The sequence below is a fragment of the Neoarius graeffei genome, chromosome 5 (assembly GCF_027579695.1).
Source record: "Neoarius graeffei isolate fNeoGra1 chromosome 5, fNeoGra1.pri, whole genome shotgun sequence".
In the NCBI taxonomy this organism is placed as follows: Eukaryota; Metazoa; Chordata; class Actinopteri; order Siluriformes; family Ariidae; genus Neoarius; species Neoarius graeffei.
Window position 1 is genome coordinate 111469387 of NC_083573.1, and position 16642 is coordinate 111486028.

Consider the following 16642-nt stretch of genomic DNA (forward strand, 5'->3'; position numbering starts at 1 on the left):
TGAAAAACACAAAACTAGTCAAAACACAGCTCTTCAACACTGACTAAAGCATGTAGGCTGGCACGTGCAGCGAATACTTCTATTTAAAACGGAACTGATTACAACTATAGTTATGCTGAATACAGAAATTAAATCTAAAGCAAAGGCCACTTTGGGAGGCGACAGCAACAGCAATTTACTTCTGAACTAAAATTTTGTTGATTTTATGCAAATGTATAAAGTTTTGCACAGGACTGAGTGGCACTATGACTTTATTTTACCTTAATATCCTGATGGTGTTTATTTCATGTTCGATTGTTCTTATGGCTTTAGCCTCAGCGGCCAAAGGTCACTATCTATGTATTACCCATAATGCACTGCACATGTACATCTGCAGGTGTAACACTAAAATTAGCCACATCACTTCTTTAGCATTCCTGTGCTAATCTCACATGCTAGGCTCTAATTTGCAGTTTCGCTAACAGGCTATGCTAACACAGAGACGTGGCTGTTTTCTCATCATTTTTTTTGTTGATGCAGTGTTGGTGTACATCATTCTAAACTACACGCTTTTCCATCACACACTAGCGATTAACAAACATGGCTGACTGTGTTGCCTCAGAAAGTGGTGAGTGTGCTAATGTGCACAGTGCTGCAGGAAATTAAAATATTCGATACATCAGTAGCCAATCAGATCGTCAATAACACACTGAGTGACAGCAGTGAGGACTGAGCAAAACTGACTTATAATGAGCTGTGTATTAAAAAATGAGCTATAATCTCTCTCTCACACACACACACACACACACACACTTATTTACAACATGCTTAGCAAAATTACAGCTGGCTCTCTTTGAATAACACTCCGTTGCACTCACTGAAAGTTATACAGCAGTTAGCAAATCTCTCTTTCTCTCTCTCTCACACACACACACACACACCAATAATTAAAACTAAGCAGCTGATGTCTCTTCACTTACTACAACAAAACCATTAGCCTTTTGTATACATTTGTTCATAAATGTGTGTGTGTAAGTTCATATCTTCCTCGAGTCTTTTGCTTCAAACAGCTTCATCCGTTCCTGCACTGTTAATCCCTCTTTCAGACTCTGAGGAGAAGAGAAAGAAGTCAGAGTATTACAAAGCTGTCAATCATGCAGAAAGCCCCACCCACAAGAGGCCTCACATCATCAAAGAACACCAGGACCATGGAACTGTTTCCTCCAAAAAGTCCACACAAAAGCACTGTTAATATTGTTACCTCCTTCATAACAATGATATTATCAGTTTATTTAACTTTCCCATCCCAATCCTTATCACACCAACAGGGAACCATGATACAACTGTTGCTATGGTTACAGCACATTTCATAAAAACATTTCCAGGATGAACTGCGATAGTGAGCCACAAAGGAACCACCATCTACTGTAAACCATTATTTATGATCACTGCCATGCTTACAGTCCATCACAGTTCCAACTGTTCAGGTTTTGACTCAATCTACAGGACATTATAGGAGTCTGGATATACATATGAGTATCACAATCACATATACATTAAACATAAACATGAATTATTAATAAACCTTATTTTCCATAAGGAAGACTCTGACGATACAAGTGCATCTTAAACAATTACAACCCTGATTCCAAAAAAGTTGGGACAAAGTACAAATTGTAAATAAAAACAGAATGCAATAATTTACAAATCTCAAAAACTGATATTGTATTCACAATAGAACATAGACAACATATCAAATGTCGAAAGTGAGACGTTTTGAAATTTCATGACAGCAACACATCTCAAAAAAGTTGGGACAGGGGCAATAAGAGGCTGGAAAAGTTAAAGGTACAAAAAAGGAACAGCTGGAGGACCAAATTGCAACTCATTAGGTCAACTGGCAATAGGTCATTAACATGACTGGGTATAAAAAGAGCATCTTGGAGTGGCAGCGGCTCTCAGAAGTAAAGATGGGAAGAGGATCACCAATCCCCCTAATTCTGCGCCAACAAATAGTGGAGCAATATCAGAAAGGAGTTCGACAGTGTAAAATTGCAAAGAGTTTGAACATATCATCATCTACAGTGCATAATATCATCAAAAGATTCAGAGAATCTGGAAGAATCTCTGTGCGCAAGGGTCAAGGCCGGAAAACCATACTGGGTGCCCGTGATCTTCGGGCCCTTAGACGCCACTGCATCACATACAGGCATGCTTCTGTATTGGAAATCACAAAATGGGCTCAGGAATATTTCCAGAGAACATTATCTGTGAACACAATTCACCGTGCCATCCGCCGTTGCCAGCTAAAACTCTATAGTTCAAAGAAGGAGCCGTATCTAAACACGATCCAGAAGCGCAGACGTCTTCTCTGGGCCAAGGCTCATTTAAAATGGACTGTGGCAAAGTGGAAAACTGTTCTGTGGTCAGACGAATCAAAATTTGAAGTTCTTTATGGAAATCAGGGACGCCGTGTCATTCGGACTAAAGAGGAGAAGGACGACCCAAGTTGTTATCGGCGCTCAGTTCAGAAGCCTGCATCTCTGATGGTATGGGGTTGCATTAGTGCGTGTGGCATGGGCAGCTTACACATCTGGAAAGACACCATCAATGCTGAAAGGTATATCCAGGTTCTAGAGCAACATATGCTCCCATCCAGACGACGTCTCTTTCAGGGAAGACCTTGCATTTTCCAACATGACAATGCCAAACCACATACTGCATCAATTACAGCATCATGGCTGCGTAGAAGAAGGGTCCGGGTACTGAACTGGCCAGCCTGCAGTCCAGATCTTTCACCCATAGAAAACATTTGGCGCATCATAAAACGGAAGATACGACAAAAAAGACCTAAGACAGTTGAGCAACTAGAATCCTACATTAGACAAGAATGGGTTAACATTCCTATCCCTAAACTTGAGCAACTTGTCTCCTCAGTCCCCAGACGTTTACAGACTGTTGTAAAGAGAAAAGGGGATGTCTCACAGTGGGAAACATGGCCTTGTCCCAACTTTTTTGAGATGTGTTGTTGTCATGAAATTTAAAATCACCTAATTTTTCTCTTTAAATGATACATTTTCTCAGTTTAAACATTTGATATGTCATCTATGTTCTATTCTGAATAAAATATGGAATTTTGAAACTTCCACATCATTGCATTCCGTTTTTATTTACAATTTGTACTTTGTCCCAACTTTTTTGGAATCTGGGTTGTAATAATATTGTGAAAAAGTTCAATATTTTCCATCAGTTATTGAAGAAAGTGAAAATGCAATATATTCTAGACTCATTACATGTAAACTAAAATGTTTCAAGCATTTTTTATATTTTAATTTTGATAATCATGGACTACAACATAAAAAATAAAAAAATAAAAACATCTCAAAATATTAGAGTATTTCATTCGGAGTTTGAGTAAAACAGGATAAATATTGTGTCTCTTTTGCTCTAGTTCAGTCCACACAACCACAATCATGGGGAAGACTGCTGACTCGACAGTTGTCCAGATGATCATCATCGACACCCTCAACAAGGAGGGTAAATCACAGAAGGCCATTGCTGAAAAGGCTGGCTCAGAAAGGTGCACAAGCAACAGGGATGAGCACAGCTTTGAGAGGATTCTTAAGAAAAGTTAATTCAAGAACTTGGGAAAGCTTCACAAGGAGTGGACTGAGGCTGGTGTCAGTGTATCAAGAGCCACCACACACAGACGTTTTCAAGAAAGGGGCTACAACTGTCACATTCCTCATATCAAGCCCTTCCTGAACCAGAGACAACACCAGAAGCGTTTTACCTGGACTAAGGAGAGAAAGCACTGGACTGTTGCTCAGTGTTCCAAAGTCCACTTTTCAGATGAAAGTAAATTTTGCATTTCATTTGGAAATCAAGGTCCTAGAGTCTGGAGAAAGAGTGGAGAGGCACAGAATCCAAGGTGTTTGAAATCCATTGTGAAGTTTCTGCAGTCTGTGATGATTTGGGGTGCCATGTCATCTGCTGGTGTTGGTCCACTGTGTTTTATCACGTCCAAAGTCAACACAGCGTCTACCAGGAGATTTTAGAGCACTTCATGCTTCCATCTGCTGACAAGCTTTATGGAAATGCTGACTTCCTTTTCCAGCAGGATTTAGCACCTGTCCACAGTGCCAAAACTACTACCACATGATTTGCTGACCCTGATATTACTGTGCTTGACTGGCCAGCCAATTCATCTGACCTGAACCCCAGACGGAATCTATGGGCTATTGTCAAGAGGAAGATGAGAAACACCCGGCCCAAAAATACAGACGAGCTGAAGGCCGCCATCAAAGCAACCTGGGCTTCAATAACACCTCAGCAGTGCCACAAGCTGATCACCTCCATGCCACACCGCATTGATGCAGTAATAAGATAAACTTTATTCATCCCTTGGTGGGGAAATTTACATGTTCCAGCAGCTCACAGATAGAAAGAGTCAGGAATAGACAGTAACAAAAAGAAATGGAGTGCAATAAAAGTAAAAATATAATTATAAAATAAAAAAGTAAAAACACAGGCCATGTATGTGATGTACAAAACAAAATAAGAATAGAACTTAAGTAAGAGTAGTATTTCACCTGAGGTAGCAATACTGCGCTAATTAAATACTGACAACCGAAATAGGAATAATAGGAATAGAAATATTGCACTGGGTAGTGAATGTTATTGCACAGCATAACATAACTAATGAGGAAAAACCCAGTCTATGGCCATAATTGTACACAACAATTTTGAGAGTGAGACATGAATAAGAAAATACTTGCAATGAAAAGGATATTGTACCAAATAGTAATATTGTTGCACAGCATAAGTAGATGATGGCGATGAGATGTGGATAAAGTGACGGTGACAAAAACGTGATAGTGACATTGAGAAAAAACAGTGCTACATTATGCCAGGCTGTCACTGAAAAGTCTGGCAGCAGTTGGGATGAAAGACCTACGTTTGCATTCCTTCTTGCACCATGGGTGCAGCAGTCTGCTGCTGAAGGACCTGCTCAGAGTGCGAACAGTCTCATGTAGTGGGTGCAAGGTGTTGTCCATGATTGACATTAGCATCCTAACAACCTCCTCTCACACACCTCATCAATGGAATTCAGAGGGCAGTCTAGGCCCTTTTCACCAGCTTGTTAAACCTTTTCCTGTCTCTCTCAGAGCTTCCACATCCCCAACAGACCACAGTGAAGAAGATAGCGGATGCTACCACAGCGTCGTAGAATGTCCTCAACAGAGTCTTGCACACGCCAAAGGACCTCAGTCTCCTCAGTAGGTGGAGACGACTTTGGTCCTTCTTGTACAAAGTATCTGTGTTGGTAGTCCAGTCCAGTTTATTGTTAAGGTGAACACCCAGGTATCTATATTCCCTCATGATCTCAATGTCCATACCCAGGATGTTCACTGGTGAGCACTGTGGTGCTCCCCTGTAGAAATCGATCACCAACTCCCTTGTCTTCCTGGTGTTGATATGGAGGTTATTTCCACACCAGTTGACAAAGTCATTGATGACCCCCCTGTATTCCTATTCATTCCCCTCTGACACATCCAACAATGGCTATATCATCGGAGAACTTCTGGAGATGGCAGGTGTGTGTGTTATATCTGAAGTCTGAGGTGTACAGGGTAAAGAGGAAGGGGGAGAGTACTGTACCCTGGGGGGCTCCTGTGCTGCAGACTACTACGTCAGACATACAGTCAAAGTCTGACATACTGTGGTCTGTTAGTGAGGTAGTCGATGATCCATGCAACCAGGTAGCAGTCAATACCAGCTCCTTCCAGCTTCCCTCTGAGCAAAGATGGCTGAATCGTGTTGAAAGCACTGGAGAAGTCAAAAAACATGACTCTCACAGTGTTTCCAGCGTCCTCTAGATGTAACAGGGATCTGTGTAGCATGTAGATAACAGTATCCTCCACACCAATGTCTGGTTGGTATGTGAACTGCAGGGGGTCCAATTCCGCACTCACAAGGGGTCTGAGGTGATTGAGGATGATCTTCTCCATAGACTTCATCAGGTAAGAGGTCAAGGCTATAGATCTAAAGTGGTTTGGCTCCCTAGGGTGTACAGTCTTACGAACCGAAACCACACAAGAGGTTTTCCACAGGACAGGAACCCTTTTCAGACCAAGGCTCAGGTTGAAGATGTGCATAATCACTTCACAGAGCTGGTCTGCACAGTCCCTCAGCAGTCTGGAGCTGATGCCATCAGGACCTGTAGCCTTCCTCATTTTGTTCTTCTTGAGCTCTCTTCTCACCTGATCAACTGTTATGGAGAGGCTGCAGGAGGGAAGGGTGTTGGGTGGCTCCAACTGTAGTAGGTGGGGGGAGGTAGGTAGTGCAAGAGGGGGGTTGAGGGGTATGAGAAGGGTCCAACTGATATCTGTGATGACGTGGGGGAGGGGGGAGAGGCGTGCCAGTAGGGGAGTGATAGGGACACCGATTGGTCTGGGCTCTGGTGGGTGGGGAAGGGAGTGGGGGCAGAATCAAACCTGTTGAAAAATAGGTTCAGTTTATTTGCCCATTCCAGGTCTCCAGATTCAGGACCCCTTCCACTGTTTCTGCTGTGGCCAGAGATGGTTTTCAGGCCCCTCCATACCTCTCGTGTATTGTTCTGTTTCAGGCGCTCCTCCAGCTTCCTCTAACAGACACCTTGCGCATGACGTCTCACATCATGTGACAATTACACCTGGGGGTCAAACAGACACTGTCTTTCATGTAAGCAAGGCTTAATCTGTCTTCAACATGGTTTATTTTTGTGCTGTTTTTTGGTTGTTCAAATCGAGAAAAAAATAAAAGGTATTACCATTGCCCCACTATCAAGAAAAATATTCAAGAGAAGTAAATGCTTCAAGAACAATTAAGAAATGAGCGGTTAAAGAGAATACAACGAGAGGAGCTAAGCCTGAAAACTCCAGAGAAATTTGCGATTGTATTTAAAATGCATTTTTAAATAATAGAAAGTCGGAAGTGAGTATGGAAGAGTTTGCTTCAGAATCTTGTTTTATTTTCTCTGCTCCCATTCAAGTTAGCTTCTGCATGAAAGTGTTTGATTTTCTTACAGGTGAAGCGCCTTCCTTATTCAACATTGAAACCCAGATTGGTTTCAAACAACTCGGACATAACTCAGTAAAAAACCCAACAAAGAGTGACATGCGCAACATATCCTGAAAGAACAAAAAAGATTAAGAGCAAAGAGTACTGGAGCTTTGCTTCTGTTATCAAAGGAACCCAGTCCTGTGCAGAATGTCACCATGGAGCCAGTGTAGTAATGCACCTACAGTTTGAGAGAGTTCTACACACACACTGAACTTTACAACAGCTGCACGCATGTGAAATGGAAATAAATCAATTAAACCAGGAAAAACTATTCCGGATAAAATTGTTATTATCCGTTACACACTGATCAACCTGTGTGACTCAGTTGTGCCTTTTTAATAGAGAATAAATGAAGAGGGAACTGAACATTAACTGTTTATTGAAATTATTATTACAAGGGTGATTATAGCTACTATATGACTACAGCTACAACTAGAATGTGCTGTTTCTGTTAGCGTTTGTAATTATTGTTCCATCCACTATTAGATAAAATTTAAATAAAATCTTACAATATTGTTTGAAAGTCTAGAGTAAGATATTTTGTTATTTTACAAATAATAACACTTCAGATATTGTTTTAACAATAATAGGCATCACTGTATAAATGATAGAGTGCAGATAGCTGTGTAACTACATGTCCTTGGAGTTGATGAGACATGGAGGGGTGGGAATAAGATCTAGCCCACAGTTCAGGTCGGAGTCCTTTGACAGTAAATGCTTTGGTTTTCTATTCTTTAAATTCGTTTCTTAAGACAAGGATTTTTTAAGATGTTACCTTGCCAGTTTCGGCGATAAACTTCCGCCTTCTTCAAAACAGCTTTGGTTTTGCTTTGGTTTTCGCAGCATTCTGTTCCCAAAAGCTGATGTTGGGAAAAAGTCTTTACACAAAGAAAATTTTCTTGCTTTTGTAGTTTTTTTTTTTTTAACTGTTCTTCTGTGTCGGGACTCTTCAGAAAAAAGAAGGCATATTCCAACATATAGCTAATCCTAACGCTAGGTCACAAAACTGCACCATCACTCCAGTCTTTTTGAGGAATTTTGTACAGATCAGAACCACTAATAAACTCTAATTTCCAAGTATGTCTATCATTCGCTTCTTTCTAAGATTATCCAAGTAACCTGGTAGTAGAGCTTTTATAGCTGTAGTTTTCTTCAGGCAACAGCAACAAACGCTGAACATCTTCACTTGGCTTCAGTATGTGAACAGCATGGAAACAAAGTTTGCTTGGCCCACAGGCATAGGGTAGCGACGGTTGCTAAGGTAAATGTGACATCAGTGCAAGGGGTCTATAGAGATCTTGCAGTCACGTGACCGGAAAGTACACAACCGCCATCTTGTCGGTCAAAAACACCGCTGAATACTGCTGCACTCGTGTACAGAATGGATCAATTTCAACCGACGGACTACACGGCTCATTTTTCTAATGAACAGATAACTAGATATATGTCTAAAATAAACGATCTACAGATTTGTGACCCTTATGGCTTACCGGACGGAGTTTTCACGACCGGATTTTGAACTGTCAGCGGAATACCCGGACGTGTATGATTACCTCATTAACTTTCCCTCGCTGTTCAGTGGTGAAGCACTGCGTGCTTATAAATCTCTGGACAGTTTTCTTTACAGAAATTCAGGATTTGTCAGCGACTCAGATGTGGCATCTTGTAAACAAGAATCCTCATTGGATGGGTAAGTCACTTAAGTATTGAGTATAGCACTGACCAGCCGATTATAGAATAGAATAAGGTAATTCCAAATCGTCCGTCTTGTTTAACATGGATCTGGCGTTGGAGAGGTAGAGGCTTGGCAGTGGAGATTTGAGTGGCTGTTTTCTGAGCTTAGTCAACAGGCCGGCTCTGCCTGCAGCCTCGCTTTTGCTTCCGCTCCCGGCGCCGCCTCCTTCGCTTTGCTTCCGATAACAATCCACGGAGACCCCGCTGGTCTCGCTATCTCGTCCGGAATGTTTTTTTTTTTTTTCTCATCCAGAATGTTGTGCATGCGATGGAAATCACTACAAACCGTCATTTTCTGCTGGAAACCAATGTCCAGTAAGTCCATACGGTTGTAGTGGATATTGAAGTCCGGTACAGACGAACAACACGCAAAAATACACACAAAAAACATAAAAAACGTGCACAGGTAGGGAGAGCTTGTAGCCGCAGCCGTTGTAGTAGAATTGTATATAGTAGGGTTTTCCAGAAGAAAAGGTAGAAGTAAAAGCAGAAGTAGAACCAGAAGTAGAAGGCAGAATATGGCGTTTGACCGACAAGATGGCGTCTGTCACAATCTGGATCGGTTGTGACGTCACATGCAAGTGCTCCATAGCACTCCTTGCTCGCTCTTAGCTCCCTCTTGAGCTCCTTCTGCACTCTCCTCAGCTCCTCTTTGTCCCCAGATCTGAAGGCCCTCTTCTTCTCATTCAGCAAGGTTTTCAGGTGAGGAATCATCCATGGTTTGTTGTTGGAAAAACAACAATTCGTGGTAAAGGAGCCCCAACCAAGTACTGAGTGTATAAATGAACATAATTTTCAAAAGTTGGACGTTTCTGTACTGCAAATCCTTTTTTGATTGATCTTAGGAAATATTCTAATCATTTGAGATACTGGAGTTCTGATTTTCATGAGCTACAAAACAATCATCAAAATTAAAACAAAAAAAGGCTTGAAAATATTTCATTTTATGTGTAATGAATATGGAATATCTAAAAGTTTACAGTTTCTAATTAAATTACAAAACAATGAACTTTTTCCACAATATTCTAGCACTAGTATACTTACAATTCATATCAGAAATATATTTTCTCTATTTTTTAATACAGATTTTATCAATCGTGTTCCTTTTGTCTGCATTTTTTCCCCCATTAACTAAAGATACAAACAATCCTTTATAAGACTGGTGCAGTTTCCTTCATTTTCCCAAAGATTCATGACTTTAATTATACATCACTGAACGATGCATTTATGTTTACTGTAACACTAAAATATTTGTCTTTCTTGGTAAAAATACCACCTCACTTCAGCATACATTTTTACAAACATTTTTTAATATACAGTTTTCTTAGATATCCTGAATATTTCGCTGAGAACCAACAAGTCTAATCCTTCTTGTAACTAATTTGTAAGCCAGAAATTCCCTTTTCAAGAAAAACTATTTCATTGGACCTTGCTGTGACACTGACTCTGTAGGGATCAATTTCAAAATCTAAATCAGTCTATCTGCTGATCACAGTGACAATTCCACATCAATCCTACAAACATTCAACCACTCCATCTCGAGATAGTGTGCTCACGACAATCTCCAAAGGACAGACCAACAGATGGATGGATGGATAACCCAAAACTTAGTGGTGGAGAGATGTACAAAATCATGCTTTTGTCAAACATATAACATAGAAATAAAGACACACACAAACACACACAAAAGGAATTATTTGTGCAAGCGCACACACACAGAAATAGGTTAACACACAACAAAATCCAAGCAGTGTGGGTCAGTGGTGGGTTTAATTACATGGACCGTGCTCTGATAATGTAAGAGGTTACAAACATACATTTTTAAAAATGTGCTTTTTTCAGTTCAATTACCGTATTTTCCGGACTATACGTCGCTCCGGAGTTTAAGTCGCATCAGCCAAAAAATGCATTATGAAGACGAAAAAAACATATATACGTCGCACCGGACTATAAGTCGCACTTTTTTGAAGGGTTATTCTATCCATAGAATCTGTGATTGTATCTGATAAGCGGCGCGTGGTTACTGCGCGACTGCATTGTTTGTTTAATAAACGAACAGCTGAGCAGTGATAACGCGCCCTTTGCCCTGTAAGTAGCCTAGTCTGATTATTTTAAATATCTACTACTATCTTTAATACTATCACTATCGTTATTACTAATAGCCTATATTATTATTATAACTAATATTAGTAGCCTATTACTGATGCATTAATCAGTTTGCTTTTAGAATATTTTTACCGGTAGGGCTTATTATCGCCCCATGGCTCTTTCATCTGTGTTATTAAAGCTGTAGTCATCATCGAGGAGTGTCATTCTTCATTTTTGTCGAATTTTATTTCATCAAATCAGAGGTCAAGTAGGCTATAGGTATATCATCTCCAAAGACAGGTACGGTAGTAAAAACAACCGTCTAGTGAAAAAAAAACAACAACCGCTTTTAAATCCCCTACTTAAATCCTTAAAATGAGTCATTTAACTCATGTCTTGTGTGATCTGATCTCCAATGGTGAAATAAACCGGTTGTGATGAGTACAGTCTGTTATTTTAGAAGATAAATGTAATATATAATTTAATATATAGACTAATAAAAATTAATATTTTATAATGTAATATCACGACATATTACTGTCTGTAACTGTTTGTCACTAAAGCGTTTTCTAAGATCATAATGTCTGATATTATTATTATTATTATTATTATTATTATTATTATTTTACACACACAATAAGCGCATGTGCGTAAAGTTATAGTAAACCATCCCCCGCCTTTTTTTTTTTTTTTGAGTCGCCGGACCCACCCACCTCCTGCGTTCCGGGACCTCCCACTTCACAAATTAAGCACTGCCTAAAATCACTACATAACTTATTTAAATAACTATAGGCCTGTCATTAATAATAAAACACAGGTCAATCAAGTTTATCAAGCTGGCGATTTCACTCCAAATCAGCAAATCCATTGAATTCCTCATCCTCGGTGTCGCTTCTGAACAACTCTGCCTCCAGCGGCAGACGAAGCGCCGTTTCCTCTTCTTCTGCGTGGCTGTCGTCAGACTCAGCATCAGCTCCAGTTATTCCGCGGTGAAAAAAAAAAACATATATACGTCGCACCGGAGTATAAGTCGCATTGCCAGCCGAACCATGAAAAAAAGTGCGACTTATAGTCCGAAAAATACGGTACATTTTAATCCATTAACCTACTTCCCCCATGGCAATAAAATTAAAGGCTATCGAGCCAAAATGAACCACTGCAGTGCTGAAAACACAATCACTGCACTGATATGAAAACTGAATCATTACAGCAACAGCAAACTTAATCAGCTAACAATTAAACTGAATCACTGGGTATAGAATAATGAACCAGATCACTTCACTGGACACAGCTGGGTCTCGTAACCGACTAAAAGTGGCACATACATGAAGTGGATCACTTCACTTGGCTGGATAACAACAGTGTGCTAGACTGGATTCCTACAGTGACATAAACTGCATCACTTTCGTCCCCAAAACTGGATCCGTTTACATCACTGTTATCCAAAAGTAAATAATTCTAGAAACATAGTGAATCAATACAGCAGGTAAAAACACTGTGATTGGTGCGCTAAAACCCATTGGGAAATCATGGGGGAGGGGCATGCTGAGTCACGGAAAGGACATGCAAATTTGAGGCTTATTCCAGAAGTATACAATACCTACATCACTGAAGGGGCGGGGTCAGCTATCCCAAGGGACCTCCTCATTCACAGACTGACAGGGTAATATACATGAGAGGTAGACTTTAACATTTGTACAATACATATGCACACACTTTTACTTACTGAACACACACATACATATGCAACAAAACGGTGTGGGCACATCAATGTGACCATAACGAAACCTGCAAACTCTCACCTTTGACCTCACTCCACGGACCTGCCTGGAAACAGCTGAGCGTTCTTTCTTCAAGAAGTCAGGGTTACTTTTTGACTTCATGATATCTGTGAAAAAACACACACAAAATATTAAAGCTACTATCCTCAGAAGGTAATTTACAGATAATGGAATCCAGCATTCGTGTGTGTGTGTGTGTGTGTGTGTGTGCATAGGACATTGATGAGATTCCTTACCATATCCTGGTGTGTGTGTGGGTGTGTCTCTTTCCCCGAGAGCTTCTGTCGCGGCCAATAGTTTTTCTCTCAGTTTACTGATGTCACAATCGGCTTTAGCTCTCACAATGCTCAGCTCTGTGTAGATGTCCTTGTACTTATCACACGCGTACTTCTTATCCTGCACACACACACGCACGTTGGTTTTCACATTTCCAACACGCCTGACTGTGTGTTTGTCTACTCATACTGCTTTATTTTCAACAACACACATTCTCCTTTGCTACTAGTGGTCTATGGATGTCCCCATAACTCAATAATTACACGGATCTGTATTTATATGAAACAAATTTCTAGTGAACTCTCTATTACTCTGTTGCACAATAATTTCCTCACAAAATAGCTCTGTCCTTCTCTTTTACTTCAATAATGCAAATTATAGGATGTTTTGAGTTTGGTCCCTGCTAGGCGTCCTCATAGCGTTTCCAAAAAAGTATGTGAAATTACATTTCTAGTTGTTTCCTAACTACACACTTATTTCTCCTAGACTGAGTCTGGGTCTATCGCCAAAAATGTAATAATTATAAAAAAAAATTTTAGTAATATCCTCATGACAGATATTAAAGTAAGTCCTCATGATGTTTTCATGTTTCTAGTAACTACTACAAAGTTGTGACTTTTATGTAATACATATGCGGCACTGGAAATGTCAACTCTTATTTTGAATGCACTACAGCAGTGAACATGCAAGGACTTTTATCTTGGAGGAGGTTCAGCTAGAAGAGGAAGCGAGGTAGATTGGAGGTATCAGAAAAAAGACAGGAGCGTGAGCTCGGAGCGCGTTGGGGTTTTTGTTCAGTAGCCTAGAGCGTGAGCAGCCTCCTTATGTTGTATACTGGAGTTGTTGTTGAATAAACCTTCTGGAGTTCTACATACAACTAACCCCCGTGCGATTTCTAGATGCCCCCCCCAGAACTAACTTTACACTGGTAGCAGCGGTGGTGCGTTTTGTTCTTGTTAGAAGGATTTAGTTTTCCTGCTAAGTTATCAAACTCCTGCACGGACGTTTTCTGTATTTTTGCTTGTGAACGTGTTTCTTGCATCTTTTTCTTTTGCCAAGCACCGTTTTTTTGTTTTTTTTTTCTTACCGCGCACTGACAGCTAGGCTAGTTCATTGTTTATTTTTTTTTACTCCACGGACTTTACCTAAAAATGTCAGAGGAAGAATATGTTGCTGCAGATGCAGCTATTGCTAGGCCTCAGCCACCAACACAGGGTGTGAATGCTCACCTCCCTTTTCGGATTGACCTCCCTCCTCCTTTTTCTGGAGATGACTCAGAACCATTTCATTCTTGGATACAGAGATTTGAGGTAGCACTGGCTGTGTCAACTACGCCACTGGATAAAGCTAAACTTTTACCTGCATTTGCATATTGGCAGACTCTCTCTCCTGAAATTAGAAACAATTATGCCTCAGTCAAAGCTAGTCTGACGGCTGTTTTTAATAGACAGCCTTTCATTTCAGACTTATCTCAATGCACGTCCGAGAAGGCCCCAAGAGCCCCTTGCGGTCTATGCTGCTGAACTGACTACCTTGGTGGCTGAAGCTTTTCCTAACTATGATGAGCAAGCAAAAAGCTTTGAAGTCTTTAGGCGCTTTGTGACTGGATTGGACTCATCACTCCAACTCAAGATCCATGAGCATGGCGCATTAACCCTGGAGGCTGCTCTTCAAGTTGCAACACAGTGTGAGAGAGGTCACTTAGCTCTTAGTATAGCCTCTTCCTCCTCTGTTATGCCAGTAACTGTTGATCACACTACTTCGTCCAGTCCTTCAACACCTATTGCTGAACTGACAGCTGCTATTGCTGAACTTCGGGCTGATTTCAAGGCTCTACAACATTCTCAAACAAAGACATCTGAGGACAGACTGGATCAGCTCTCACGGCAGTTCTCCAGCCTTCGCCAGGAGGTGTCAGGGATTCTGCGTCCACAGCATCACACCTGCGCGGCAGCTGACCACACCATCCGTCATGCCAACCACCCTCAGCGTTGCTCATCAGACTGCTGTGCTGCATCCTACACATCGCCATGTCAGCCCTCCTCCTGTGATGACCACTCTCCTCCTCGATGCCGTTCTCCTGGACAATGGCAGGCCCGTTCTGTCTCTCATCAGCCTTCCTGCTGTGATGGTGCCTGTCTCCATCGTCGTAGTATCTCTCCTGCCTGTATTTGTGAATCTGCCCGTGGCCACCCTCACCTCACTGACCACTACACATCCACAAGGTCCTACTACACTGATTCCCTTAGCCCCTCTCCTTCACGGGAGCGTCACTCATGCCCTATTGAACACCCCTCCTATGCTAGTCATGCCATATACTCTCGTAGTGCTCGCTCACCTTCTCCTAGCACTCACTACAAACAAGCTACACATTCCCAGCATCACCATAGATCCCCCACATGGCATGTTCACTTCTCAACAGACACAAGTGATCAGGGAAACTACTAGGAGCTGCCATGACGGACCTCATGGTGGCTTCTCGCTCACCAATGGTCCATACTAAGACACACAGCCCTGAGGGAACTTCCCCTACACCATTTATTCAACTCGCCATATCAGCTACAGAGTTACATGCTTTAGTAGACACAGGCTCTGGCCTTTCTCTAATTTCAGATGACTGCCGTAGATCCATACCAGCTTTAGCCACTCAGCCCATTTGTAAATCATTTACCTTGGCCTCTTCTGTCACTGGACACTTTTTAGACATTTTAGGCACAATCTTCGCCCCTGTACATATAGGTGATGCCACATTGGCCCATGCCTTTCATGTTGTCCGCACAGCTAGCCATCCAGAACTTCAGCAACTCATAAAGGAGTTTGCAGACATATTTAGTACTCACACTCATGACTATGGCCAGACTAGTCACACATGACATCAATACTGGCGATGCCGCACCGATTAAATTACGCCCATATAGAGCATCCCCAGCAACTCAGGCTATCTTGCAACAGGAAGTGTCAAAGCTTTTGGAGCACGGGGTGATTGAAGAATCCTGTGGCCCAGGGGTTCCCAAAGGGTGGTGCACGCACCCCTGGGGGTGCACGAGCTGCCACTAGGGGGTGCGCAAGATAAAAAATGTAATGGCGATTTTTAACTCTTCTTATACGCCATAACGGTTCTGCAGTAATTTGTGGCTTCATTAATTAATTAATTCATTCATTCGCGATGCTCAACTGGTTGAAATCGGCAAAACTAAATGCAGATCGGCAACTAAATATCGGCAAAGACTGGGAGATGTTGAGAAAGATTTGAGGCTGAGACTGTCTTAATTACCCCAAACATCGGAGAGCTCTGTGCCAAGATGCAGGCCCATCCGTCGCATTAATATTGGTATGTATTTGGCCAAATGGCATTGATCTTGCTAAAAATATATACTGCTACTGAAAATAGGACCTATATAGCCTACTGACCCACCCACCGTCTGTCTGTCTGTCTGTCTCGCTGCAGACTGAGCCGCCAGCGCTGCACTTCACAATCAGATGGATCCTCTTCTTTATCTGTTCCTGATATGCTCCTTGATTGTTGTATCTCTTTAAAATGCATATGTTCATAATTATCATTGCTATTTTTACTGTTATTATATGTTAACTTTTTTGCAAATTAAATTCATTCTCAATTCATTTTCATAACCTTGTAATGACAGGGTTGTGTTGCTAGTGTTTTAAACACGGATGAAAAT

At 41.3% G+C, this 16642-nt stretch overlaps 1 protein-coding gene across 4 annotated transcripts in view; it reads right to left on the reverse strand.

Annotated features, from left to right (window-relative positions):
• Positions 1-293: 293 nt before the first annotated feature.
• Positions 294-16642, reverse strand: part of si:ch73-103b11.2 (trichohyalin) — a 299632-nt gene continuing 283283 nt past the window's right edge. For 3 of the 4 annotated variants that reach the window (XM_060922770.1, XM_060922768.1, XM_060922767.1), the window contains 3 exons: positions 12923-13082; positions 12708-12793; positions 294-1088 (listed from right to left, as the gene is read on the reverse strand). In XM_060922770.1, coding sequence (XP_060778753.1) covers positions 1017-1088; positions 12708-12793; positions 12923-13082 — 318 coding nt within the window. In that variant the 3' untranslated portion in view covers positions 294-1016. Of the gene's footprint in view, positions 1089-12509; positions 12561-12707; positions 12794-12922; positions 13083-16642 lie in introns of all 4 variants that reach the window. The other variant, XM_060922769.1, reaches the window with a different exon arrangement.